This window comes from Mus pahari, chromosome 14 (genome assembly GCF_900095145.1).
Source record: "Mus pahari chromosome 14, PAHARI_EIJ_v1.1, whole genome shotgun sequence".
NCBI classification, from domain to species: Eukaryota; Metazoa; Chordata; class Mammalia; order Rodentia; family Muridae; genus Mus; species Mus pahari.
Window position 1 is genome coordinate 74,001,194 of NC_034603.1, and position 25,798 is coordinate 74,026,991.

General features: G+C 47.8%; 1 protein-coding gene across 4 annotated transcripts in view; it reads right to left on the reverse strand.

Moving 5' to 3' along the window:
• Pecam1 (platelet and endothelial cell adhesion molecule 1) overlaps positions 1 to 25,798 on the reverse strand; it is a 66,087-nt gene that overhangs the window by 22,677 nt on the left and 17,612 nt on the right. For all 4 annotated transcript variants that reach the window (XM_021212322.1, XM_021212321.2, XM_021212320.2 and 1 more), the window contains exons 4-13: positions 23,270 to 23,572; positions 22,165 to 22,440; positions 17,525 to 17,773; positions 15,251 to 15,526; positions 11,340 to 11,627; positions 10,602 to 10,709; positions 9,797 to 9,824; positions 9,093 to 9,166; positions 7,119 to 7,172; positions 5,630 to 5,692 (exon numbers count right to left, since the gene is read on the reverse strand). In XM_021212322.1, coding sequence (XP_021067981.1) covers positions 5,630 to 5,692; positions 7,119 to 7,172; positions 9,093 to 9,166; positions 9,797 to 9,824; positions 10,602 to 10,709; positions 11,340 to 11,627; positions 15,251 to 15,526; positions 17,525 to 17,773; positions 22,165 to 22,440; positions 23,270 to 23,572 — 1,719 coding nt within the window. The remainder of the gene's footprint in view (positions 1 to 5,629; positions 5,693 to 7,118; positions 7,173 to 9,092; positions 9,167 to 9,796; positions 9,825 to 10,601; positions 10,710 to 11,339; positions 11,628 to 15,250; positions 15,527 to 17,524; positions 17,774 to 22,164; positions 22,441 to 23,269; positions 23,573 to 25,798) is intronic.

A 25,798-nucleotide genomic window follows, 5' to 3' on the forward strand; every position in this document is an offset into this window, starting at 1 on the left:
AGAGAGAGAGAGAGAGAGAGAGAGAGAGAGAGAGAGAGAGAGAGAGAGAGAGAGAGCTAAAAATAACTGTGTGATAACTGCTATAAGATGTCATCCATAAGAAGCAAGACTAGCCCTTCCTCTGCCCTAGCCTAACAAGGAGCTAGGACAGAAGGGAGGATGAATTGGGATGAGGGTGAGGGCTGGGCGGGCTGGGCAGCCAAACACGGGTGGGGTTAGTCTGGACATCATGTGAACTCCACTGTTCCAGGTAGCTCTCTGGTCTCTGGACCTCAGTGGCTTCAGTCTGTGCCTACCTCAAGTCAGGAAGGGATGCCTTCCACGTCTACTCTGAGCTGCATGGTTTATGTTTGCCCCTGGTTTTGCCCAGCTCAGTAAGAGGGGGCAGGGGGCGGGGGAGGAGCAGGGTGCAGCTGCTCACTGCCCTTCCCCCTCTTGTGTCCCCTTGGCAGCAGCTGCCTGCTGAAGACCAGCCCAGGCCAGGAGCTGTTTGTCTCAGCTTGTCAGAGGCGTTTCCTGATGGGTCTCTATTTTGGTTTCTGTTTTTCTCTGTGCTAACAGAGAAAGAGAGGGCTCCGACGTCATGGGGTTTTCCCAGCAATTAGCCTCGGAGCAAACAGACAGCAAATCGGGATTTAATGAGTTCCTTCCCGTCCTTCTCCATCCCCAGTGACCACTTGGTTAGCTGCCAGCCAGGGTTAGATCTGGACCCGCTCCCCATAGCCTCCTCCAATTGTGTAGGATGAGAGACCTTGAGAACAAGGGACCAGGCTGGCAAGCACCAGTTCATATTTAGTCATCATTGGCCTTGAACCCACAAAGCCCTTCTTTTTCCACCTAGCAATGCCCACGTCCCTGCTTGGGGGAGGACAAGGGGGCCAGCCAGCACCAGTGGTCCAGACTTGAGTTCCTCACTGTCCTTCTGCAACAAGGAGGAAACACAACTTGTACCCTCTATGTTCCTCTTGCCACCCAAATGACCTTTGTTCTAGAATCTTCCCCAGAGCCCTGGCTGGGCATGCGGCAACTAGTGCAAGCTGGGAAATGTGACTGACTGATAGCTTGGCTGCAAGGGACAGCTGCAGAGTCTAGCGAGGGAAGCCAGAGGCAATTGCCACGGTCCCACCCGATTCTAGGAACTGTCACACTTCCTCTATTCAATCCCTCCACACCCTCAAGAAAGCAAAAGAACACCAGATACAGGGGCGCACTCCCAACAAAAGGGAAATGAAACGGAGCCTTTCCCAGGGCCAGTGATGCCTCCTCCTCCCTCTTCAGCTTTCTGAAGTCCCGGTGCACATGCGTGCGCTCCCACATCAACCCTCAGACTTCTGCCTGCCCAGACCCAGGCCTGGACCACTATGGGAGGACTGATCCAGCCTGGTGTCAGAGCCCAGGGTGACAGGCAACCTGAGGATGTTCTGCATAGACAGGGAGCAGGGATTGGTTCCCTGTGCCTTCCACTGTCAGTCTTCACCCCACGGTAGAGTGCAGCAGTCCCGAACAGAAAGGAAGGTGGAGCTGGCTCTGATCTTGTCATCCTACCCTCCAGCTAGCACCTTCCCTTACCTCACAACCATTTAGGAAGAAGAAAGATGTTACCTGGGTTGCCAAGCCCAGGATGCAGTCGAAGCCCAGGCTGGACCAGTGACAGCCGGTACTGAGCACTCGACAGTTTCGTCTGTCCTGGCTTGCCTCTGAGCTCCAGACCCCCACGCTTCCTTCTCTTGGATGTGTCACCGGCATCTTAGACTTAACCTAGTCAAACCCGATCTCATCCTCAAACACCACAGCCGTCCATGCAGTTACTCCAGCAAGAAATGTGGAGACTCTGGCTCCCCAATCCTGGCCACGGGCTATGATGGGTCTCAAATGTGTACCTAGACGCCATCCATTGCTGGCACCCACTGACTCTTGCACAGTGATAGCACATCTTTCTTGTTCTTCTTCAGGCTACTTCCTTGCTGGTCCTGAGTTTGCTTTTGTTGTATGTATGTATGTATGTATGTATGTATGTATGTATATATGTTATGTGTGCAGTAGCAGTAGTTGCATGTCTTGGGAGGATTGTGTATGCACATGTATGGAGGTCTGAGAAAGACTGGGAGTCTCTCAATAGTTCCCCAGTTTTGTGTCCTCTGTGGGATTTCTGTGTGTGTGTGTATGCATGTGTGTGTGTGTGTGTGTATGTGTATGCATGTATGTATGTGTGTGTGGTTGTGTATATGTATGTGTGTGTAGTTGTGTGTGTATGTGGTTATGTGTATGTAGTTATGTGTATGTGTGTGTGGTTGTGTGTATGTATGTGTGTGTGGTTGTGTGTATGTGTGTGTGGTTGTATGTATGTATATATGTGTGTGCGTGTATGCATGTGTGTGGTTGTATGTGTGTGTGTGTGTGTATGTGTGTGTGGTTGTGTATATGTGTGTGTGTATGTGGTTGTGTGTATGTGTGTGTGGTTGTATGTATTCCTTGGCTTTTCTTTGGCTTTCCTTTGGTTTGCTCTATTCTGGTTTGTTCATTATTCATTTTTTTAAGGATGCCTGTTTTTTTTTTTTCTAATGAGAGAGAAAGAGAGAGAGAGAGAGAGAGAGAGAGAGAGAGAGAGAGAGAGAGAGAGAAGAGATGTGGATTTGGGTGGGTAGGGAGCATCTGGGAGGAGTTGGAGGAGGAGGAAAAACCTTGATTAGGATATAGTGCATGAAAAAAAATCTAGTATCAATATAAACAACAGTTCTTCACCATATTCATGGAGGCCAGATGCGGACATGGCTGGTTTAGCTAGCCAGCTTGCTCTGGGAAGCCCCTGTCTGTTTTCTGAGGAATACTGGAATTACAGGAGGGCCCTCCTGCCCACTCAGTATTTACGTGGGTTCTTGAGACCCAAACTCCAGTTCTTACACTGACAAGATAAGGCCTCCCTTATCTATCCACCATAAAGTTGGTTTTTTTTTTGTTTTTTTTTTGTTTTTTTTTTTTTTTTTTGAGACAGAGTTTTTCTGTATAGCCAGGCTGACCTGGAACTCACTTTGTAGACCAGGCTGGCCTCGAACTCAGAAATCCGCCTGCCTCTGCCTCCCAAGTGTTGGGATTAAAGGCGAGTACCACCACCACCCAGCAAGATTTTTTTTTTTTTTTAAAAAGAAGGAGCTCAGAACCAGCCACTGCCCAGCCTGAAGCCTCTGGAAACGTTCCCTTTTGTTCCCTTATTCATTTAGAATAGGACTGAAATCCTCGGGGCCCCAGGTGCTCCAGCATCACCCTGCTCTCCTAACTCCACCCTTTCTGTCTCCGCAGACACATGGGCCTCCTTTCGGTTGCTTTTGAGACAGGGTCTCATGTAGCTCAGGATGGCCTTGAACTCTTGGTCCTCCTGTGTCACACAGCCACGCTTTGGGATTGGGTGTGGGTATGCACCACACACCCAGCAACCCTTTCAGGCCAAACTAAATGAGCTAGCTAGCTGTGACTTGCCAAAACTACCCTTTCTATTCCCTGGGTCTCTCTAACCAGCCCCACCCTTAATCAACTGCCTTCCTCACAGTTGCCTTCCTTACAACCTTCAGCCCCTGCTTAATCAACGGCTCTCAAAGAGGCCCTGTTGCATGGTTCAGCAAGGGTCAGAGAAAGCATCCCCTTACTGCAGCCCACTTTACCCATCCACAGCACTTAGAATCACCTGATACCATCTACCCTTTAGTTTTCCCAGCTCCCACCTAGACTACACGCACACCAGGGAGGGAACACTCAGGCCTTTGTGTCTCACACAGTGGCTGGCACCTTTATGTCACTGTCACTATCAGCTACCAAAATGAGTCAAACACTTCACTCCAAAATAAAAACAAAGACAAGAGCATCATGCCTTCCACGTGCCCCGCCCCTCAGGTCCAGTCAGGACACCACCGACGCCCATACAGCAAAGCACATGGAAGTCTCCAGTCCACACCTCTGGAGACAGTTCTGACCGGGGATCACAGGGACGTGCCAGTGGTGTTGCACAGGACATGTCCCCTGATTGGAAAGTTTCACATATATAACTGCTGATGGGGCACTTGGAACCACACTCGGTAAGAGATGGAAGAGAAACTCCAGAACTGGTCCTAAATCATCGAGCAAGAGGTGGCTTCGGGACGCCATCACCACGTGGCTCCTGCTACGTCCCATAGAGGACACACATGCATACACGCACATACAGAAGTCCCATAGAGGACACAAAACTGGGGAACTATTGAGAGACTATTGGCAGGCCCAGCCTGGAAAACTGCCCAGGGTTGCTTGGCTGAGAACACAGCGCAACGCAAAGGCAGACAGATGGCAGCAGTCCTAAGGAGCTTCCCCCGAGGCCGGAAGGAAGGCTTGGGATGGCTGCTTCCTTAGAAGCACACGGGAGCCCAAGGGTGGGCCAAGATGGAGAAGGATTGGGAGATGGGTACTGTTTCTGGTGCTCAAAACGGCTGAGATCCGTGTTCGGGTATCTGCTGTAACGCACCTACTGTGCGTCTGTCCCCCAGCACTGAATCAGATAGGGACTTATAGGCAGCTTGCCCTTGAGTGAACCACACACACCTAACAAAAAAAGCCAAGGCACAGATCTCATGCCACATTGAAAGGAGGACTCTACTCTTTCCCCAAAAGTCCCTCTAAGGAGGAAAGTCCTCCGTGATGGGTAATCTCCAATATGACTGGATTTAGTATTGCTGAGGAAGCTTTACCTCCAGGCATGTCTATGTGTGTGTGTGGGGGGTCTAAATTGGGCTAATCGAGGTGATAAGACTCACCCTAAATGAAGCTGATACCATGTCATGGGCTGTGGTCCCAAGCTGCATAAAGAGGACAGATGTAGCTGAGACCCAGAATTCATTGCTTTCCCTAGATACAGTATCTAAAAACTTGTCTGAGTTATCACACTTTCTGTGCCATGAAGAACTGCATTGCCTCCAATGGTAACGCAAACCAACCTTTCCTCCCTTAAATTGGTCTTGTCAGGCATTTGGTCACAGCAACGAAGTAAGTAGCATATACATCGTCCACCGCCCATTATCATCACCACCACCACCACCATCGGTAGCAGTAGGGGCTCTGTGCAAATGTGAGTGCAATGCCTGCAGATACCAGAAGAGGACGTTGGATTCCCCTGGAGCTGCAGTTACAGGTGGTCGTGAGCCACCCAATAACGGATGCTGGGAACCAAACTCAGTTTCTCTGGAAGAACAATCTGTGCTCTTAGCCACGGAGCCATCTCTCCAGCCCCAGGTCCCCCGTTTTAGGCATGCATTTGATTGACACACGTTTGGTCCACACAGGCAACTGTTCTAGGAGCACAGTGCATCTGGGCAGGGGCTGGCCTCTGAAAGAAGGCCTGAACACTGGGCGGGGGGATAAGGAGAGGCGGCTCCCATAGACCCTTCCATAGAAGAGTGCTCAGCTCTTAGTCCCTGCCTGCCCCGCAGTGAGTACACAGGGTACAATCACAGTTTTATAGCTCCAGACTTAGGCACATCTAGTAGGTCTACAGAAGACCACCTCCATTCCAAGAGACAATTCTGACTGTACACAGAATCTCATGTGGTATCTATATCTAAGCCCAGAGCCTAATGTGGGCGCGGCGCACTTGGCAAGGGCCGCTTACCTTGGTGTGGCTCAAGGGAGGACACTTCCACTTCTGTGTATTCTACATCCATGTTCTGGGGGTCTGTTAAAGGAATCACAGCGCTGTGAGTTAAGAGAGCACCTCCTCTGGAGGCATCAAACCACACTAGAGACCTTTAGTCCGGTCAGCCCTACACTGGTTCGGGCAGCAGACACTGTACATAGCCTCTCTGACTTGTAGAGTGTGGGAGGATTTTCAATAGGTTAATAGGTGTGGACAGCAGTCCAGGAGGGGCTCCAGCAGTCAAGGCCTGCCCAGTCTCAAGGCTATGGAAATGGAATCGAATGCTGTGGGACCAAGCTTACCAGCCCCTAAGTGTTTAAAGATGAGGCATTCTGGATAACAAAGTCTCCAGGCTCTGCGGAGACACCCAGGAAATTATTTTTGCTTTCTACCCTGGCTATTGCTGCTGCTCTTCACCGTGTCTGGTACCCCAGGGGACCAGGAGAAGGTGTCAGCTCCTCAGGGAATGGCATTACAGATGATTGTGAGCCAGTCACTGTACGGGAACTGAAGCTGGGTCCTCTGACAGAGCGAGCAGCCAGTGCTTAACAAGTGAGCTATCTCCCCAGCCCTTATTGCTGTTTCTTCAGACAGGGCCACATGTATCCCAGGGCAGCCAGGACTTGCTACACAGTCAAGCTTAACCTTGATACCTGGTCTTCCTGCCTCAGCCTCCTGAGTGCTGTGATTACAGATGTGACCACATCTGCACTGTTTTCAGACCTCACAGAACTAGAGTTTTTTTTGGGGGGGGGGTTATTTATTTTTTTTCTTTTTTTGCTGGCAGCTAAAACAGATGGTGTAGCCAAAGAGACTTCACAGAAGCAGGTTGGGCGTTTCAGTTCTCAAGAGAGTGGCACAGAATAGAAAACATCTTGAAGAGACGATTTAAGCAAACACCTCCAACACCTCCAAGCCTTGGGCAGAAGTAAACTGTCTATTGTTAATTGTCTTTAAAAAAATTCTTTAAGATCTCCACTCAGCCACCCAAGAGGAACATCCTACTATAGCACTTGGAGAGTTGAAAAGGCTTTTTGTTTCTTTCTTTCTTTCTTTTTTTTTTTTTTTTATAGGTATGACAGCTTGCTTCTACTTAGGTTAGGAGGCATTACCATTCAGAACACTGGCTAACAGCTTTGGGGAAAAAAACTCGGCCACCTACACTTTACCATTAGGCTCATATAGACAGAGCCTCCAAGAGGGGTAGAAATTATCCAGACAGTTCAGAGTTTACGTTCCCTTTTCTCTGTGATTACTTATTTATTTATTTTTAAAGATAGATTCTTACTAATTACTATGTAGTTCTAGAACTCTCTATGTACACCAGGCTGGCTTTGATTCCAGAGACCCACCTGCCTCTGTCTCCTGAGTGTTGGGATTAAAGGTGTGTGTCACCACAGCACACAGCTGCCTGTGATTTTTTTTTTAAATGTAAAAGTTTCTACTACAATATTTAAATAATTACCTTTATTTTGATTTATGGGTTTTACTGCATCGTTTCCAGGAAGAACATCGTAACCTGGTTGAAAAATTAACAGTCAGGGTGAGTGACATTAGAAATCAGTTTCCTGTAACCATGTGTGTATGCATGTGTGTGTGAGTGCATGTGTGTGTGTGAGAGTGTGTGTTCTCACCCATGCATGTGTGTGAGTGCATATGTGTGTGTGTGTTCTCACCCATGCATGTGTGTGTGAGTGCATGTATGTGTGAGTGCATGTGTGTGAGTATACTCTCACCCATGCATATGTGTGTGTGCAGGTGTACACATGCTCGTGTGGCATCACATGTCTTCCTCTATCACTCTCCCTCCGCCTTACATTTGGAGGCAGCATCTCTGTGAACCTGGTGCTTGCTTATTCAGCAGGACTAGCTCATGTTGGAGCCCATGGGGTATGGTCATTTCCATCCACCTCCCCCAGTACTGGGGTTACAGGTGTTTGCTGTCACATGTGGCTTATACATAAGTGCTGGGGAATCGAACCCAAGGCCCCACACTCACACCAAACACTTCATCATCTTCCCAGCCCTCCTATAACTTCTAAAACCTCCAGTACTGCTAAGAAAGCAAAGTCTGATTTCTTCAGGTGACAAGCACCTGGGTCTCCTCCTTCGTCTCTCTGCGGTGTGAGCTTTTCCTGCAGGCAGTGGGCCCTCCCTCCCACTGCCTGGATAGAAAGAACAGCTCCAGGGGAACACTTTTGTTTGAGAGTTATTCGGAATTCAGAATAAGTGAACTAATTAAAAATGAAGCTTCTTTCTAGAAGGAACCAGTCACTAAAAACAAGTACGAAAGCTGGTGGTTGGCTAACATTCTCCGGTTAAGGCGGTAAGCTGATGAGACTATGGTTTAAAGAAATAACAGGGTCTCTGGATTATCACACCAGGGCACACACACAAAATGAAGCGTGGGGCTTGCTTGGTGGTAATGCTCTTGCCCAGAATGTGTGAAGGCTTTGGCTCAATCCCAAGCACTATAAGAGCAGACAAACAAACATTTAGCATGTTCTTTGCCTTAAGAAATTCTTATATATAGGATATTATAAATATTATTCTTCAGGAACACAAGGCTTTCCAAAGTGTGTTTGTGCTAATTAGTGCTATTATTCAAATTACTCGTTTTGTTTTTATTGCTTGTTTTGAGACAAGGTTTTGATATGGAGCCCCAACTGGGCTTGGAACTCACTATGTAGACAAAGATGGACTCCAACATGTCCATCTTCATCTGCTCCCCCACCCCGTCCCCCAGAGTTCAGAGTGAGCCACCACACCTGCTTCTGAGTGACTTTCTCACAGACCCAAGGGTCTTGAGACTCACTGGGTAGCCTCTCTCCATTGAGGCCTGCACCAGAATGACATCTCAAGCTGGGCAGTGGTGGCGCATACCTTTGATCCCAGTACTTGGGAGGCAGAGGCAGGCAGATTTCTGAGTTCAAGGCCAGCTTGGTCTACAGAGTGAGTTCCAGGACAGCCAGGGCTACACAGAGAAACCTCATCTTGAGAAATTTAAAAAAAAAAAAAAAAAGGTATCTTAGCACTTCTCAAAGGTGCCTCTGCCAAGAGCAGAATGTTTTCCCCGCTCTCCCTTTGTGGCAGGGTTAAGTGAAGTGGTGGAAATTCCATCTGAGATGTGTTATTGAGGATTTAATTTAATATCTGGTTTCTGTCTTCCATGTACTGCCTAATTATTTCAGTCTGTGGAGGCAACAAACAGTAGGGTCAGTCTCCATTTTTTATCCCAAAGAAATGAAGCAGAGACGGGGAAGGCAGAAAAGGTCCCACCTTTCCTTTCTGTTTGTTGTGTATCAGCTCATCTTCTCATGGTTGGTTATATACGGTAATGGTACCACGGCCTGCAGCGAGGGTTTCCCTTATACTCCAACCCTACCTTACTCATTGAGTTGGGAAAAACTTTTGTAATTAAAGGAAGCCTTGGCTTTACCATAATGGCTGTTGGCTTCCACACGAGGCTCAGAAATCTTCTCACTGTTGGAGTTCAGAAGTGGAGCAGCTGGCCTTCACATGTAAATGAAGAAGAAAAGAGAAAATTATGTATTAATATTCTTCCCCCAAACCAACAAAACCACCAAAGGAAGACCATGAAAAGCAAGAAGAAATATGTCAATTGCACACTTGTAATCACAGCCCTGGGAAGGCTGGTGCAGGAGAATGGCTGTGACTCTGAGACCAGCCGGAGCTACACAGCAAGACACAAAAAGCTAGTCGTGGTACCACATGCTCTTGGTTATCCCAGCCCTTGGGAGGTAGAAGGAAGAGGATCAGGAATTTAAGGCTAGCCTTGGCAAAAGGAAAACGTAAAGGATGCAAAACTTTTTTTTTTCTTTTAATTTTAGGGGTGTGTGTGTGCACGAGCACACGTGTATAGGGTATGGTACCAGCAGAGGTTGAGCCATCTCTCCAGCTTGGTAAAAAACATTTCTTTTAAAGGGTCAACTCTATTATTCTAAGTATGTAATGAGTTGGCAATCTTCCACTGAGACAGACAGACAGAAGCACACACCCCCATTATACCCAAGGCCCTTATTCTTTGTGAGTTTGCTAAGAATCTCTGATAACTTCCTAGCAACCAGTCTGGGCTTGCAGACAAATCCAGCCCTGCCCACAAGAAGCCACGGGGACACTGACCTGGACATCTCCACGGGTTTCTGTTTGGCTTTAAAAAAAGAAAGAAAAAACTTAGGTCAGTGTAAGTATACAGGACAGTGACCGTCTTTCCCTTGACTCTCCTAAAGTCGGAATACTCAATAAAGGAGAAAAGAGAAACTGGGGGTGTAGCTCAGTGCAATTTCCCTACCTTGGAAAAGACAAAAGACCCCAACCCATAACATCTGTTCCTCCTGGCTCAGACAGCAGCACCATTTTACTTAAGCCTCGGTTAGACCCTATTCCCACAAATGCATATGGTACACGATACAAGATCATGACACAACTTGAAGAATATCTGAAGCAGGGCGTGGTGGCACATGCCTTTAATCCCAGCACTCGAGAGGCAGAGGCAGGCGGATTTCTGAGTTTGAGGCCAGCTTGGTCTACAAAGTGAGTTCCAGGACAGCCAGGGATATACAGAGAAACCCTGTCTTGAAAACCACCCCCCCCCCAAAAAAAAAAAGAATATCTGGGAGGTACACAGTGTGTGCGTGTGTGCATATACCACATACAGTATGTGCATGCCTGTGTGTGCTCCACACAGGACACACACCAAGAAATAGCTTCTTGTGACTAGATCAGGTGTAATGTCACCCAGATCGCCCCAGGGATTTAGTTGGGTTTGCTGTTGTTAGTGAGCAGCAAACACTTCACACCCACCAAAGGCAGGCCCTTGTGTTACCAAGCCAACATCCCGACATCCCGTAAGGAGAATGCATGGCGCTCCCTCAGCCTCCTCCGGGATGCAGTTCCCTGGAAACCCAGGCTGCAGACAGGCACTCACCCTTGGCTTTCCTCAGGAAGTAGCATTTGGCTGCAACTATCAAGGTGGCGATGACCACTCCAATGACGACCACCGCAATGAGCCCTTTCTTCCACGGGGCAAGGAAGACTGGAAGTCGGGTAAAAAGAAGGGAAGCACATGTTTTCCTCCCACCAGCAAGAAATGGCAGCAGATTTAAGCAGCAATCCAGACCCCATTTTGCAATCCTTATAAACGGCATTTTCCTTTGGCGTCTGCCCATGATGGCGTCTGTACTCAGCGTGTGCGGAGACGGTGGCTTCTGCTAGAAACCAAGGTCAGCTATGGTCTTCAAGGAGGTACCAAGCTAATTTTGCTGAGGTATTGTTCCATTTGGGGCAGCCTTTCCGTCCTTGTCCATCTCTACAGGACTCTCCCATTCAAGCACACAGCTAGGCTCCTATCAACACGTCTATGTTGGGTACAGGTCTTTCGTGGATAGACATTTAACCCACAGTATGTGTCAACTGTCAACTGGTATCTCTCTATCAGATACTTAGAATTGGGGCTAGATAAAATATTTAGATTACATATAATCATCTCCTTTTCCGCTCAAGTTACCATGAGTGGGTTTCTGCCGATTGTAACTTCTCAGACACCAGTCTCTTAGCTCTCTCAAATGAGCTAGTCTCCGAACTCTTCTGCCTTTTACAAGGAATGCGTGCTTTGTGTCCCTTGGAAGCCCCCCACACTGATGCTCTGGTGGCAGCGTGGACTCACCTCTGACTGTAAGAGTGCTGCTTCGGGGACTGGTCCTCATAACGCTGGCTCTGTTGGAGGCTGTACAGTAGTACTGTCCTTCCTGCTTTTTGCTAGCTTGTTTGTTGTGCCAAAACGCTTGGGTGTCATTCACGACCTCTTGGTGGAAGGGTCTGTCCTCCTTTTCTTTGTAAAACTGAAACGTGATCGGGCCCGTCCCCTCTTTCACAGAGCACCGAAGTACCATCTCACTTCCAGACTGTACCTCGTTACTCGACAGGATGGAAATCATAACTTCATCCACCGGGGCTGGAAAGCAGGCCGAGGATTAGCCCCGAGCAGAGAGGGGAGAGAAGCAAGTAAGAGGTGCACACCCACAATCCCAGCACTTGGGAGATGCATGCAGAAGGAGCTCATGTCCCAAGCCAGGGTACAGCATAGTCAGTCACAAAGAACAGGGTACAGCAGAGATCCAGTCACAAAGAACCCGAGAGGGAGAGGAACGGAGCTGAATAGAGAGTGGACACAGAACGGCCACTTCTTCTTGTCTGCTTTGTTCCAGCCTAGGATTGCAATCCTCTTCTCACCACTTCCACTGATTAGACCAGAAGGACAGCAACAGACACCTCTTGTCCCCATTCACTGATAAAACACAAGATGCTAGGGACACTCGCCATCCTCCCACCTTGAGCACAACTGGCCACTTGACAGAATGACGATATTAACCTGTGCTCTCTCTTGGAGTTTTGAATGCATATGCACATGTACGTGTGAAGGTGTGTTTGTGTATGTGTTTGAATGATTTCTCTCCACCTTTCTGCTTACAATGATGTGTAGTACGTAGGCTGGAGAGATGCCTCAGTGGTTGGCTGTTCACAACTGTCTACAACTCCAGTTGCAGAGGATCGGACACCCTCACATAGATATCCATTCAGGGGAAATACCAATGCACTTCAAATAAATAAGAATTTTAAGCTGGGCGTGGTGGCACACGCCTTTAATCCCAGCACTCAGGAGGCAGAGGCAGGCAGATTTCTGAGTTCGAGGCCAGCCTGGTCTACAAAGTGAGTTCCAGGACAGTCAGGGCTGCTATACAGAGAAACCCTGTCTCGAAAAACCAAAAAAAAAAAAAAAAAAAATTTTTAAAGGGCATGTGGCGTTTACCCATTTTTTTCCTCTTCCTGTGTGCTTTTAAAGCTTGTCTCCCACTGGTTCGCTCTTCCTCAAGTTCGCCTTCCAACCACCTGGTTTTGTTATTCTTGTTTGCTATTGCTCTTCTTCATTTACCTATTGTGAGACAAGGTCTCACTACATAACTCTGGCTGGCCTCGAACTCACAGATATCTGCCTGCCTCCACCTCTTAAGTGCCGGGATTAAAGGCATGCACAACCATGTTTGTTTTGTTTTGAGACCGGGCCTCATAGAGCTGGCCATGAACTCCAGATGTCAGCCTCCAAAATCCTGGGATTACAGGTATGTACCACCATCTGTAGATGCCCATCTGCTTTTGAAACTGTATTGCTATTTTTATTTCAAAGAAGCTGGAAAAGTTCCTCGATCCTAAGACCATGGCCCTAAAGAGAAAGTTCAGTGGAGCAGGTTTTAACCATTCTTAACCTGGGTTTCCAGTCTTGACCTCCAATAGCCTGAATACTACCCAGGCCCTGTTGTCATGGCTTCACTATCTGAGTCGCCTCTGAAGCAGATTCTCTTCCTTGCTATCCGCCTGCCTTCTTCACTACTTATTTTGGCAGTGAAATACGGGTTTGGATTTTCTGGAAAGTTGGTCCTCAGTCTTCCAACTCCATATATATACACACACATATACATTTTGATTTATTTATTCTGTGCATGGGTGTGTACGTGGAACTCCGAGAACAATTTGCAGGAATCTGTCCTACCAAGAAGTAGGGTCCAGGGTATTGGACTCAGGTCATTAGGCTGGGCCATCTCACCAGCCCCTCCATCTCCACTTAGAAACTTTACCTCCACGCTCAGCTTTTATTTCTGAGCACTGAAACCTAAACAGAAGTTTCCTGTCCAGACAGCTTCCCGGAACCTCATGGTTTCCTTCCCACCTGGAAGCTCAGAGAGGCGAATCTGCTGCTGTGCCCCCACTGTGCCACCTTCCCTCAGCAACATTCCTAACCATTCAAATTCTGGTCCTATGTCACCATTCCAGGCCACCTTCCCTACCAGTGACGGCAGACTGGCCAGCACACAGACATGAATCACCTCTCTGAGCACAAAGGGCGTATGATCTTGAAGGAAGCTGAGCATCAGGCCTGGGGTGGCAGTGGTCCCACACAGGGGCAGACAGCCTGAGCACACTGCTAGACCTGATAGTCTCTCCCACTGGGAAGCATAAGAGGCGAGTGGTGAGTTGGTCTCAGGAGCCACACTGCCTGGGTTCAAATCCCAGTCCTACCTATCGTGCCTTAGCTCAAAGTCTTAGGGACTTCACGGCAGAATCAGTGGTAAACCATGATGAGTCTCATGTGCTATTTTAAATATTACTAGGGATAATTTACTACAGTGCTTCACCCAGGGCTGGGTACATGGGAAGGACTCAGTAAATGTGCATCACTAGCACTGACCCAATTTAAACTCAGGCTTCTTCTTCCTCATGGGCGTTTACTACTTCTTCCTCCTCTTCCTCTTCCTCTTCCTCATCCTCTTCTTCCATCTTCTCCTCTTCTGTGGTCTTTTTGAGACGAGTTTTCTCTGTGTTGTGGCTGCCCTGGAACTCATCTACAGCCCAGTCTAGCCTTGAACTCAGAGATCCACCTGCGTCTGCCTCCCGAGTGTTGGGATTAAGGATGTGCGCCACCACCGCCCAGACCAATTTACTTTTTAATTAACATCTGGAGATCTGAAGTCTTCACTCTTCAACAACAGCCTGAATGCATAACAACCAGGTTCATTTTCTCAGACCCGTTCTTATTATGCCCCTCCTTCCTCCCTTGTCCACCGAGACTTGGGTCTTATGTGACTTTGGGTGGCCTTGATCTCACTATGAAGATAAGGATAACCCTGAACCCGATCTGCCTTACTAAGTGCCGGGATTACAGGCTTGTTTCACCACTTACCCCCTATCTGTAGCCAACTCTCGCCCACACCAGCACAGGTACACAGTATACAATTATAAACTTCATGTCAATGTTTCATTTTTATGTGCATTAGTGTATGGCCTGCGTGTATGTCTGTGTGAGGGCATCAGATTCCCAGGAACATTTGTGAGCTGTCATGTGAATGCTGGAAATTGAACCCAGGACCTCTGAAACGGTAGCCGATGTTCTTAACCACAGAGCCATCTCTCCAGCACCTATAAACTGCCTGTTGATGACACCGAGTTGTTAACAAAAGTTGTCAAAGGACAGAGGAGAAGGCAGATTGAGAATCTTATAAGCGGCGGGGGGGCAGCGACGCTGCAAAAAGCTACCCAAAGGCACAAGTCAGATGCTCGAGGAAAAGAACCCAACCCCAAGACTACTGTGAGAATCCCAGACTAATATCAGCACTTTCCATGAGCCCGTGGTCTGTAGCAAGGCCTGTGGCGGGTTTCATGTGTGACTCAGATGTTCCACTAAGACCAATGGCAGGAAAGAGTTCTAACCTGCAGTTAGTTCTTGGGGGGAAGCTCTCTTTTCATCTGAACAGGTCCCCCCAAACCAAGGAAGCCCGACTACACAATACCAGCAGTTCCTCGAGTTCAGCCACCTTCCCTTTTTAGGGGTTCAACTGTCGCTTGGAAGGTAAAAAGGGGTTACAACGGCCACATCAAGAAGCCCCAGATATTTCCCAGACCCACTATCTGGGGCTTGGTCTTTGATATATATATCTGCTATGGGTCACACGGGTAACATCCTTGTGATCGCCACAGTCCCTAGCCTTGAGCCCCACCTTTGCCTCACAGAAGACAGCTGCTTACCTATCACCTTGACCCTCAGGATCTCGCTGAGCACCTCGGGGTGGGAATGGCAATTATCCGCTCTGCACTGGTATTCCACATCTCTGGTGGGCTTATCTGTGAATGTTGCTGGGTCATTGGAGGTCATCTCGAGGGTCTGGAAGTCGCTCTTTGCTTCCATAAGGTGGTAAGTGATGGGTGCAGTTCCATTTTCAGATTGGCAGCTGATGCCTATGGCATGTCCTTTTATGATCTCAGACTTGGCATCGTGAAAAATCCTGGGCTTCGAGAGCATTTCTACAACAACAGGGGAAATCCAAATAAAACACAAGGAACAACCCAGCCCGGGACCTTCCTTCTGAAAACTCCGAGCTTGGCTTTCCCAATCGAGATCAGGATTTCCAATGCCTGCCTGCCTGCCTGCCTGCCTGCCTGCCTGCCTGCCTGCCTGCCTTATCCATCTTAAGGGGCTCCTATAGGGCTGTGGCCTGTCCAGGCAATGCTTGTCTATACGAGTGTGCCTGTGCGTGTGCGTGTGCATGTGTGTGTGCAATAACAAGGGAGAAAATGAACTGCTGTAGATAGATGGGGATGTAACCCAGTGGTAGAGCACTTGTCTAGCATGTGTAAAGTCTTGAGTTCAATTCCCAGCATTAAGAAAGTGGTGACAGGGAGAACTTTATGAGTTTGAGGCCAGGCTACATAGTGAGACACTGTGTCAAAACAGCAAATATATATATATATATATATATATATATATATATATATATATATATATATATATATATATAATCTAATTTTATTGTTGTTGTTTTTTTGTTTTTGTTTCATTAATCATTCATTTTGTTTATGGTTTGGGTTTTTTGTTTTTTTGTTTTTTGTTTTTTTTTGGTTTTTCGAGACAGGGTTTCTCTGTGTAGCCCTGGCTGTCATGGAACTCACTCTGTGGACCAGGCTGGCCTCGAACTCAGAAATCCTCCTGCCTCTGCCTCCCAAGTGCTGGGATTAAAGGCTTGTGCCACCACTGACTGGAAGATTAGGGTTTTTTTAAGACAGGTTTCTTTGTATAACCCTAGATGTCCTGGAACTAGCTCTGTATACCAGGCTGGCCTTGAACTCACAAAGATCTGTCTGCCTCTGCTGAGTACAGGGATTAAAGGAAAGTACTATTACAGCCCAGCTTAAAATATCTAATTTTTATAAGCAAAATAATGATATAATGTAACAATTATATATTATATAATTATATATAATAATGTAGTGGAACACACCTGCAGGTCCATACCTGGGAGGGCAGGCAGGAAACCGTCAAGTTTGAGGCTAGCTTGAGCTCCACAGTATAATCCTGTCCTGTCTCAAAGGGAGGAAGTCGGGGGAGGGTGGGGAAAGGAAAAGGAGGAAGTAACAGAGGGAGACAGGAGGTGGAAGATCCAGGGATGGTGGTACATGCCTGCCTGTAGGTCCACCATCCAGGTGGCTTATGCATGATGTGGGTGCTGGGAACTGAACCCAGGTCCTCTGCAAAAGCAGCAAGTGCCTGTAACCACTGGGCCATCTCTTTAGACCCCTTGTGTGTGTGTTGTTTTGTTCTGTCTTGTTTTGTTTTTGAGACAGGACCTTGCCCTGTATGCCAGGTTGGCCTTGAGTTTGCAGCAATCCTCCAGCCTCAGTGTTGGGATTAATGACATGCACCACCAACACCCAACTAGAATCCCAATTGCTATGTATCCCAGGCTGGTCTTGAACTCACGGCAATCCCTGTCTCAATGTCCTGGGTGTCAGGATTATAGGTATGTACCACATGCCTCCTAACCACGTCTTAGATATACACAGAAGTCTGTGCATTCTGCGTGCACACACATATACAGATGAAATACAGAGGTCAAAGGAGAGCTTGGGGCCGGGCAGTGGTGGCGCACGCCTTTAGTCCCAGCACTTGGGAGGCAGAGGCAGGCAGATTTCTGAGTTCAAGGCCAGCCTGATTTACAGAGTTCCAGGACAGTCAGGGCTACACAGAGAAACCCTGTCTCGAAAAAAAACAAAACAAAACAAAACAAAAAGGAGAACTTGGGACTTGTTTCTCTGCCACCTCCATGTGGATCACAGGGGCTGAACGCAGGTTGCCTGGCTAGGCAGCAAGCACCATTACTCAATAAGCCATTTTCCTGGCCCTCCCTGGAGTTCTCAACCTTCCTGAATCCCATCAGCCTTTGAACAGCACTGGTGACAGCTGACCATTGCGCTCCTGGTCCCTACTCAACCCTCGCATATGTGAGCAGCTGAGCCTGTACTCACCGCACACCTGGACCTTTACCAAGCCGCTTCTCTTGACCACTCTGCCGATGCCCGCAGTACAGCTGTATTCCCCGCTGTCCCTCTCCTCAGCGATCTTGCTGAAATTCTGATACTGTGACAAGACCTTCTCCTCCTTCTGGATGGTGAAGTTGGCTACAGGTGTGCCCGAGACAGAACAGGACAGGTTCAACATCGCCCCTTGGTCCAGACGACTGGAGGAGAGCTCTAACTTCGGCTTGGGAAACAGCTCTGAAGAACACCAAGGGGGGAGGGGGAGGTGAAATGCATCTGGGTGTCTGGGTACCGCCTCAGTCCTCAGCTGGAGACACTTGTAGCCCCATTATTTTCAGCAGAATTAACCCTTAGGAACCTGTAAAAAATTTCCCTCTGCTTCTCATACACCTTCTCATGGCCTTAAAAGAGCCAGGTCTTGGGCTGGTGAGATGGCTCAGTGGATAAGAGCACCCGACTGCTCTTCCGAAGGTCCGGAGTTCAAATCCCAGCAACCACATGGTGGCTCATAACCATCCGTAACAAGATCTGACGCCCTNATGGTGGCTCATAACCATCCGTAACAAGATCTGACGCCCTCTTCTGGAGTGTCTGAAGATAGCTACAGTGTACTTACATATAATAAATAAATAAATCTGAAAAAAGTCTTAAAAAAAAAAAAAGAGCCAGGTCTTGCCGGGCAGTGATGGCGCACGCCTTTAATCCCAGCACTCGGGAGGCAAAGGCAGGCAGATTTCTGAATTCGAGGCCAGCCTGGTCTACAGAGTGAGTTCCAGGACAGCCAGGGCAACACACACACAAAAAAGAGCCAGAACTGCCTCTGACCTTGAGATCACTCTGCTGGTTCTTCCTGTATTTCCTATGAGGATCCACTCATCCATCCATTCATTTATTGAGACAGGGTCTCAAGAAGCCTAGGTTGGCCTTGAACTATGTAGCCAGGGATGGCCTTGAACTTCTGTTCCTCTCCCATCTCCACCTCCCAGGTGTTGGGACCACAAATGTGCACCACTGTGCGTGGCTTCCACAAGTGTTTACTGTAGGGAAGACCCTTTGCAAATGGAAAGATAACTGCATATAAGACAGGCTGTCTTCAAAGAACTTATATCTAATGCTCAATTCAGGAATGCTGTTTGCGGCAGAGCCCACAGAGAGGAAACTGAACTTCACCCTGGAGAGATTAAGGGAACAGTCCCTAGAAGGCAGATGCTCTAGGTGGTCACCTAGAGAAAGTATATTAGACAATATTTGCAAGTTCATGGGCTGCCGAGATGGCTCATTGGGTAAGAGCACTGACTGCTCTTCCAAAGGTCCTGAGTTCAAATCCCAGCAACCACATGGTGGCTCACAACCATCCATAATATAATCTGACACCCTCTTCTGGTGCATCTGAAGTCAGCTACAGTGTACTTATATATAATAATAAATAAATCTTTGGGCCAGAGCAAGCAGGAACTGAGTGAGCAGGGTTGACCAGAGCAAGCAGAGGTCCTAAAAGAAAAAATTCAATTTTCAACAACCACATGAAGGCTCACAACCATCTGTACAGCTACAGTGTACTCATATACATTAAATAAATAAATAAATAAATATTTTTAAAAATTTGCAAGTTCATTATGACAAGAAGAAATCGCCACCCACTGACAGGCCTGCTGAAGTCCTCAGTTCTTAGTAAGCAGCCCAGTATACAGAAGGATGTGTCATATATATGATTTTGATATGTATCGTATACATATATATATATATATATGTGTGTATACACACACACACATATACACACACATATATATATGTATATATATATATATATGATGGCTTTTTTCTCTAACAAGAGAATGTATACCTTATCAAGAGTTCTCCAAATGCTTGTCATCAATAATCCATGCTGGGCATGATGGGGCATGCTTTTGATCCCAGCACTCTCTGAGTTTTATATAGGGACCAGACTGGTCTACATAGGGGAGTTCTAAGGCTACATTATGAGAATGTCTCAAAAATTATGAATAAATAAATAAATAAATAGCTCACTAAACTGCACATGATGTCACACCCTACACCAGGAGGATCTGATATAGTGTGCTAATCCCCTAATTGATGAGTTGGCAATCTACCTACCTATTATAAGCCTGGGGGTGGTGGCTGTGGCCCTATGTTCAGAGCTTGACACAGGGATTTGGGAGAAACTACTGAACGAACAGAACGTTTGTATGAATGGAGATTTTCAACAGAAGAGAAGAGCTGACTCTGCTCTTGGAAACATTGTAACACAAGGCTCATCCCAATCCTCTGTCTAACCATAGTGCAAGTTAAGGACATAGAACTGAGCAGAAGAGGTAAGGTCTCTCATCCCCCAGCTGCTTACACTGTAACAGCTGAATGTGCACAGCGAATAGAACTGAGCAGAAGAGGTAAGGTCTCTCATCCCTCAGCTGCCTACACTGTAACAGCTGAATATGCCAGCGAACGAGAAGAGTACAGTAGTCTTCTAAGTATAAGTATTTTAGAGAGAAAGCCGGGAACTAGGGTTAGGAGACCTAGCACTCGGCAGTTCTTGCTATGGTGGAGCGTGCCTGGAGTCCTAGGGCATGCATGGAGGCGGCAGGGTCAAGAGTTCAAGGCCAAATTCCTCTACACAGTAAGTGAAAGGCTAGCCTCGGCTACAGGAGATCTTGTCTGTAAGAAAATGGAGGAAGGTGGAGAGATAGCTCAATAGTTAAAAGCACTTACTGTTCTTGCGGAAGACCTGGATTAGGTTCCCAGTACCTACATCAGACAACTCACAACTACCTGTAACTCCAGTTCCAAAGGCTCTGACATCCTCTGATCTCAGCCTCACACACACACACACACACACACACACACACACACACATACACGCATGGTAAATATAAATGCACACAGACATACATATAGTCTTTTTTCAAAATCTTTTTGTTTGGTTGGGTTTTTTGTTTGTTTGTTTTGTTTAGGTTTTTTTTTTGAGACAAGGTCTCACTATGTAGCTCTGGTTGGCCTGGAACTCACTATGTAGACCAGGGTGGCCTTGAACTCACAGAGATCTACCTGCTTCTACCTCCCAAGTGCTGGCATTATAGACATGTGAAACAGGTGTGTGCCAGCATACCTGTTAAAATCTTTTACAGGCTAGCTATGGTAGTGCATATCTTAAATCCTAGCACTTGAAAGACAGAGGCAGGTAGATTTCTGTGAGTTTGAGGCCAGCCTGATCTACAATGGGAGTTCCAGGATAGCAAGGACAGGTTTTTCAAGAGATACCCTGTCTTGAAAAACCTTGAAAAACCAAAAGAGAGAGAGACCGAGACAGAGAGAGACAGAGAGAGAGAAAGAGACTGAGACAGAAGAAAGAGAGAGAAAGAGAAAATACCTTTTTTTGAAACCTAACCCCTCCCCCAGCATAGCTGCAGCCATTTTGTTCCCACTGACTATTGCTGTAATATGCCTGCCAGTCATTGATGAAGAAATTATTCAGAGCAGGGTCATGCTGACCACATACCCTGCTATATTCTGTATGTCATGAGGTTGGTTGACCTTAGAAAAGTCCACAACTGTAAGCGTCACTTAGGACCCATCAAATTAAAGGTCAATGTGAACTGTTATGTCTAGAATGACTTGAGTCAGGGCCGACCACTGGGGAGCACTCTCAACACCTCGTATGTGCTCATTGGTGGGTTTTGTGGTCTTAGCCTTTATAAACTGACATAGAAAAAATGTTCAGGGTTGTAGACTCAGCCCCCAGATTCTGAACTTCAGCCCTGATTGACCAGTCTTTTAGGGTGTGTGTTCAGTACAGTCCTGTCTGACTGAGATCAGTGCTGGTATGGTTTGTGGGGTGACTCCTGGACCCCAACATCTTTCAGAAAAAGATTTGGGCTGGGGTTTGGGCTCAGCACTTCAGAGCACTGGTTACTCTTGCAAAGGACCCAGGTTCAATTCCCAGCACCAATTTGGTGACTTCCAACTGTAACTCCAGTTCTAGGTCAGCCCTATACCCTATTCTGGCCCTCATGGACACCAAGCCTACAAGTGGTGCACAGACCTACAAGCAGACAAAGCATCCACACACATAAAATAAAATTTAAAAAAATATGTAAAGAGGTCATGAAGAAGAGTTTGGCTCAGAGGAAAGACAATACAGACACTGCAGAGATATTAGCCAATGCTCACTTGAATGCAGACCACAGCTATCTCATTTAAACAGACACGTGATGGTCCGAATAAGGTGGGTACCATCACATCCCCATTGTGTCTCACACAGATGGGGCAGGTTCAAGAGTTCAGCCAAGGGCACAGAAGTACCGAGCAGCAGGATTGAGTCAGCACCAGCACCTGAACGAATGTATAGCCAGTATAGCCGACTGCTATGCATTGAATCCTTCCCACAAGCCCCAGCACCCAGCATGCATACACCCAAGACAACCCGGAACAGAAAAGGCATCACACTCACTGGCCAGGGTCTCACTAGATAGCTCAGGCTGGCCTTGAACTCATGATCCTCCTATCTCAGCCCCCCCCATCCCCCAAATGCTGCCATTATAGACATGAGGTATGCCTAGCCACAATTGCCTCTGGAGCGCCCGCCGCCTGCCCGCCCTCGGCGGCAGTCCTACCTGTTATGTTGACCATGATGCTACTGGCCTTGGAGATGCGGTTTGATTCCACTTTGCAGGTGTAGTGTCCACTGTACTCGACCAAGGCCATGACTGAATAGACAGCTTCACTGCCTTGCTTGGAGGTGGCTACAATCGCCTTGTCTTTTTGGATTATAATTTCTGGAAACTCCCGGACCAAGTGTGTCACTTGAACTTTGCACCTAATGTGTAGCTGGTCCCCTTCTATGATCATCCCAGGAGGCTCGATTTGAAACCTGGGAGTAGAGAAGGACTCTACAAGAAAGACGACAAGCCAGTCAGACTCGAGTTCAAAACTGGGCACTTTCTACTCTATTCTCTGGGTGGGCAGAGCCCTGCCTGTGTATGGGGGCGTAGTGTCTGGTGCATGTGTGTGTGTGGAGGCAGGAAGAACAGCAAGTATGCTGAGCCTGAGCCATCTCTCTAGCCTCCTTTGCTGTGGTTTTTTATGAGACATACTCTCTTATTGGCTTGGGGCTCAATAACTAGGCTGACGCTGAGTAGCCAATGAGTATCAGGAACCTGTCTCTGGCTCTCTAGGGCTGGGATTACAAACGTGCACCACCAGACCCGGCTTTACATGGGTTTGGGGCATCAAACTCACTTTACTTTCTGAGCCATCTCCCTAGCTCCTTTTTCAATCTTTTGGCTCCCCTTCCTTGTGGCCCCTCCCCCAATGGACATAGGTTTTCCCAAATGCTGGTCAAACATCCCACCACATGTTTGCATCTCTAGTTCCCTTATTCTTTTCAGTTAATGATATTTATTTATTTGGCTCATGGAAGAAAGAGTTGAGCTGGGTGTGGTGGCGCACGCCTTTAATCCCAGCACTCGGGAGGCAGAGGCAGGCGGATTTCTGAGTTCGAGACCAGCCTGGCGTGTGCCACCACTGCCTGGCTGAGGGTGAGTCTTGAGCCCCTGATCCCCCTACCTGTACCTCACAGGATTACAGCCCGTGCTACCAAGCTTATAATTATGGGAACAAGCACCCCTTAAAGGAGGTGCAGATTCTCCAGTTCTGGGCTCCTTTTGGCTACATGTAACCCGTCACTACAAAGGATGGTATAGAGGGCAGGATTCTGACCCTGCACGGTGACGTATTCACTCCTGATGAGTTCTGACTCCTGCACTCTGAATCCGGACAGGACCCCGGCTTGGCAGCGAAACACTAACACGTGGTCCTGCTCCTCAATGGGGAATTCCATGAGCACAAAGTTCTCGTTGGAGGTCTTGTCTCTCCTTCGCTTGACAAACTTTGTCCCCAGTTCTAATTTTTCAATTTTAAAAAAGATCGGTGGCTTTTCTTCTTGCAAGGAACAATTGACTGTCACGACCCCGCCCTCTGTCACCTCCTTTTTGTCCAGTGTCACCTTGGGCTTGGATACACCTTTGGAGAATGAGAAAGTACAGTTAGGATCAGTTCCAAATAATGGCCCATTCTCCCTCATCTGTCCCGGTGGCTGATCGGCATCAGGGCCCTTTATTCTCTGAAGATTCAGTCTTACCTACCCCAGGGGATCTGTGTGCCTGGCACAGTAGCGTACAGTTTAAAGATATAATGCAATGGTGTTCTCAACGGTTTGCGATCCCCTTCAGAAGGTGGTGCAACTAGATTCCCAACTGGTACAGTTTAAAAAGGAAAAAGCCAGGTGTGGTGATGCACACCTTTTCATTCTCATTCTTAGGAAGCAGAAACAGGCAGAGCTCTCTGAGTTCGAGGCCAGCCTGGTCTACATAGTGAGTTCAAGGACAGCCAGGGCTACATAGTGAGACTTTGTCTCAAAAAAAAAAAAAAAAAGTCAGTATTTAATTATGTATGTTACTTCAGCTGATGCTTTCACTGACTATATGCGTGTGTGTGTGTGTGTGTGTTGTGTGTGTGTGTACCTCCATGTGGAGGCCATATCTTCCTCAGCTGCTCTCCACCTTACAGTTTGAGATGGATCTCTCACTGAGTTTGTATGTCACTCATTCAGTTAGGTTGAATGCCCAGCAAACCACAGGGATCTTCCTGTCTGTCCACACCCCGAGTTGCAGGATTACAGGCACGTTCCGGGCCGTGGGTACTGGGCGTCTGCACACTCGTGTCTTTTGTCTCAGTGGAAAGCTTTGTACAGATTGGGCTCTCCCTGGCCTGTTGTAACTTATTGAATGCCTACCTCAAGCCCTGGTCTTCACCCAGGATATGAAAAATAGGCCAGTGGTCATTGTTGTCGCCATTGTTTTGAGACAGGGTTTCTCTGTGTAGCCCTGGCTGTCCTGCAGCTTGCTCTGTGGACCAGGCTGGCCTCAGACTCGGAAAGATCCGCCTGCCTCTGCCTCCCAAGTGCTGGGATTAAAGGCGTATGCTTTCCAACAACCTCTGCCTGCCTGGAAATAGGCCAAATTTAATCTAGCCCCAAAGAGCAGATAGATGGAGGGGGGGGGTGCGCAGGGGGAACAGATGTTTCACAACAACTAAGACACAGCCTGGGAAATGCTTTATGAGGTGGCGTCACCCCAGGAAGAGAGTAAATTTGCCCAGACTAAGATGGCACAACATTACGAGGTCACCTCGTGGGTTGCCCACTCTGGCCTGTGTTGTTCACCACGGCCTAAGGACTGTACCTCAAACGGCTGAACACCAACGGACGGGAAACCGCCCTTAATCACTCCGAGTCCCCGACTGACTACCTTTATCTTCACTTCGTCTCTGCGGATTCTAGAGTTTAATGTTCTTGTTAGAGTTTACTTATTATTTGTTTGGCGTCTGTGTGGTCCCAAGAGTACAATGGCGTAGGTGTGGAGGTCATGGGACACTACGGGAGTCAGTCCTCTCCTTCTGCCATGGGGGTCCAGGGGGTTGAATGACGCTCAGCAGGCTTGAGAGCAGTGGCTTTGACCTCCCAGGTACCTCTGTGGCCCCTGGAGTTTAGAATGGCTGTCGGACTTATCCAGATGGCGGCTTAGGGAGAAGCTTCAGCCTAGTGGGTTTAGTTCTGCTTTTCCAGACAGGGTTTCTCTGTGTAGCTTGGTTATCCTAGAACTCACTCCGTCGACCAGGCCATCTTGAATTCACAGACTTACCTGCCTCTGCTTCCAGAGTACTGGGATTAAAGGTGTGTACCACGAGGGTTTGGTTCATGTGACAAAACCACGCTGTCTGTCACTCTCACAGAGGAGCATAAACACTGTAAGGACTGGTGCCCTGGGAGAAATCAACTCTGTTGAGAAAGTGCTAGAAGAAACTCTGTAGCAGGGTGTGGAGTCGCACACCTGTAACGCCAGAGCATGCGCAGGAGACTGAAGCCAGCTCGGGCTGTAACGCATGTAAGAGCATGCGCAGGAGACTGAAGCCAGCTCCGGCTGTGGGGAGACCGTGTTTCAGAGAGGGAGTGGTGAGATGTAGTCTGTTACTTAAGGAGGATGGGGAAGGGTGTTCCCAAGGCCCTGATATCATCCCAAAGGAGGAAGTCCTGCCCTCACACAGCGGAAGTTTCTAAAGCCTACAGTTTCAGGTCAGGATGCCAGGTAGTGAACAGGAAAGGTGGAGCTTAACAGAGAAGGAAACCAGCGTCACTGGCATGTCACTGGCATCACCGTGAGTGGCATGACCAGCGTCACCAACATGAGC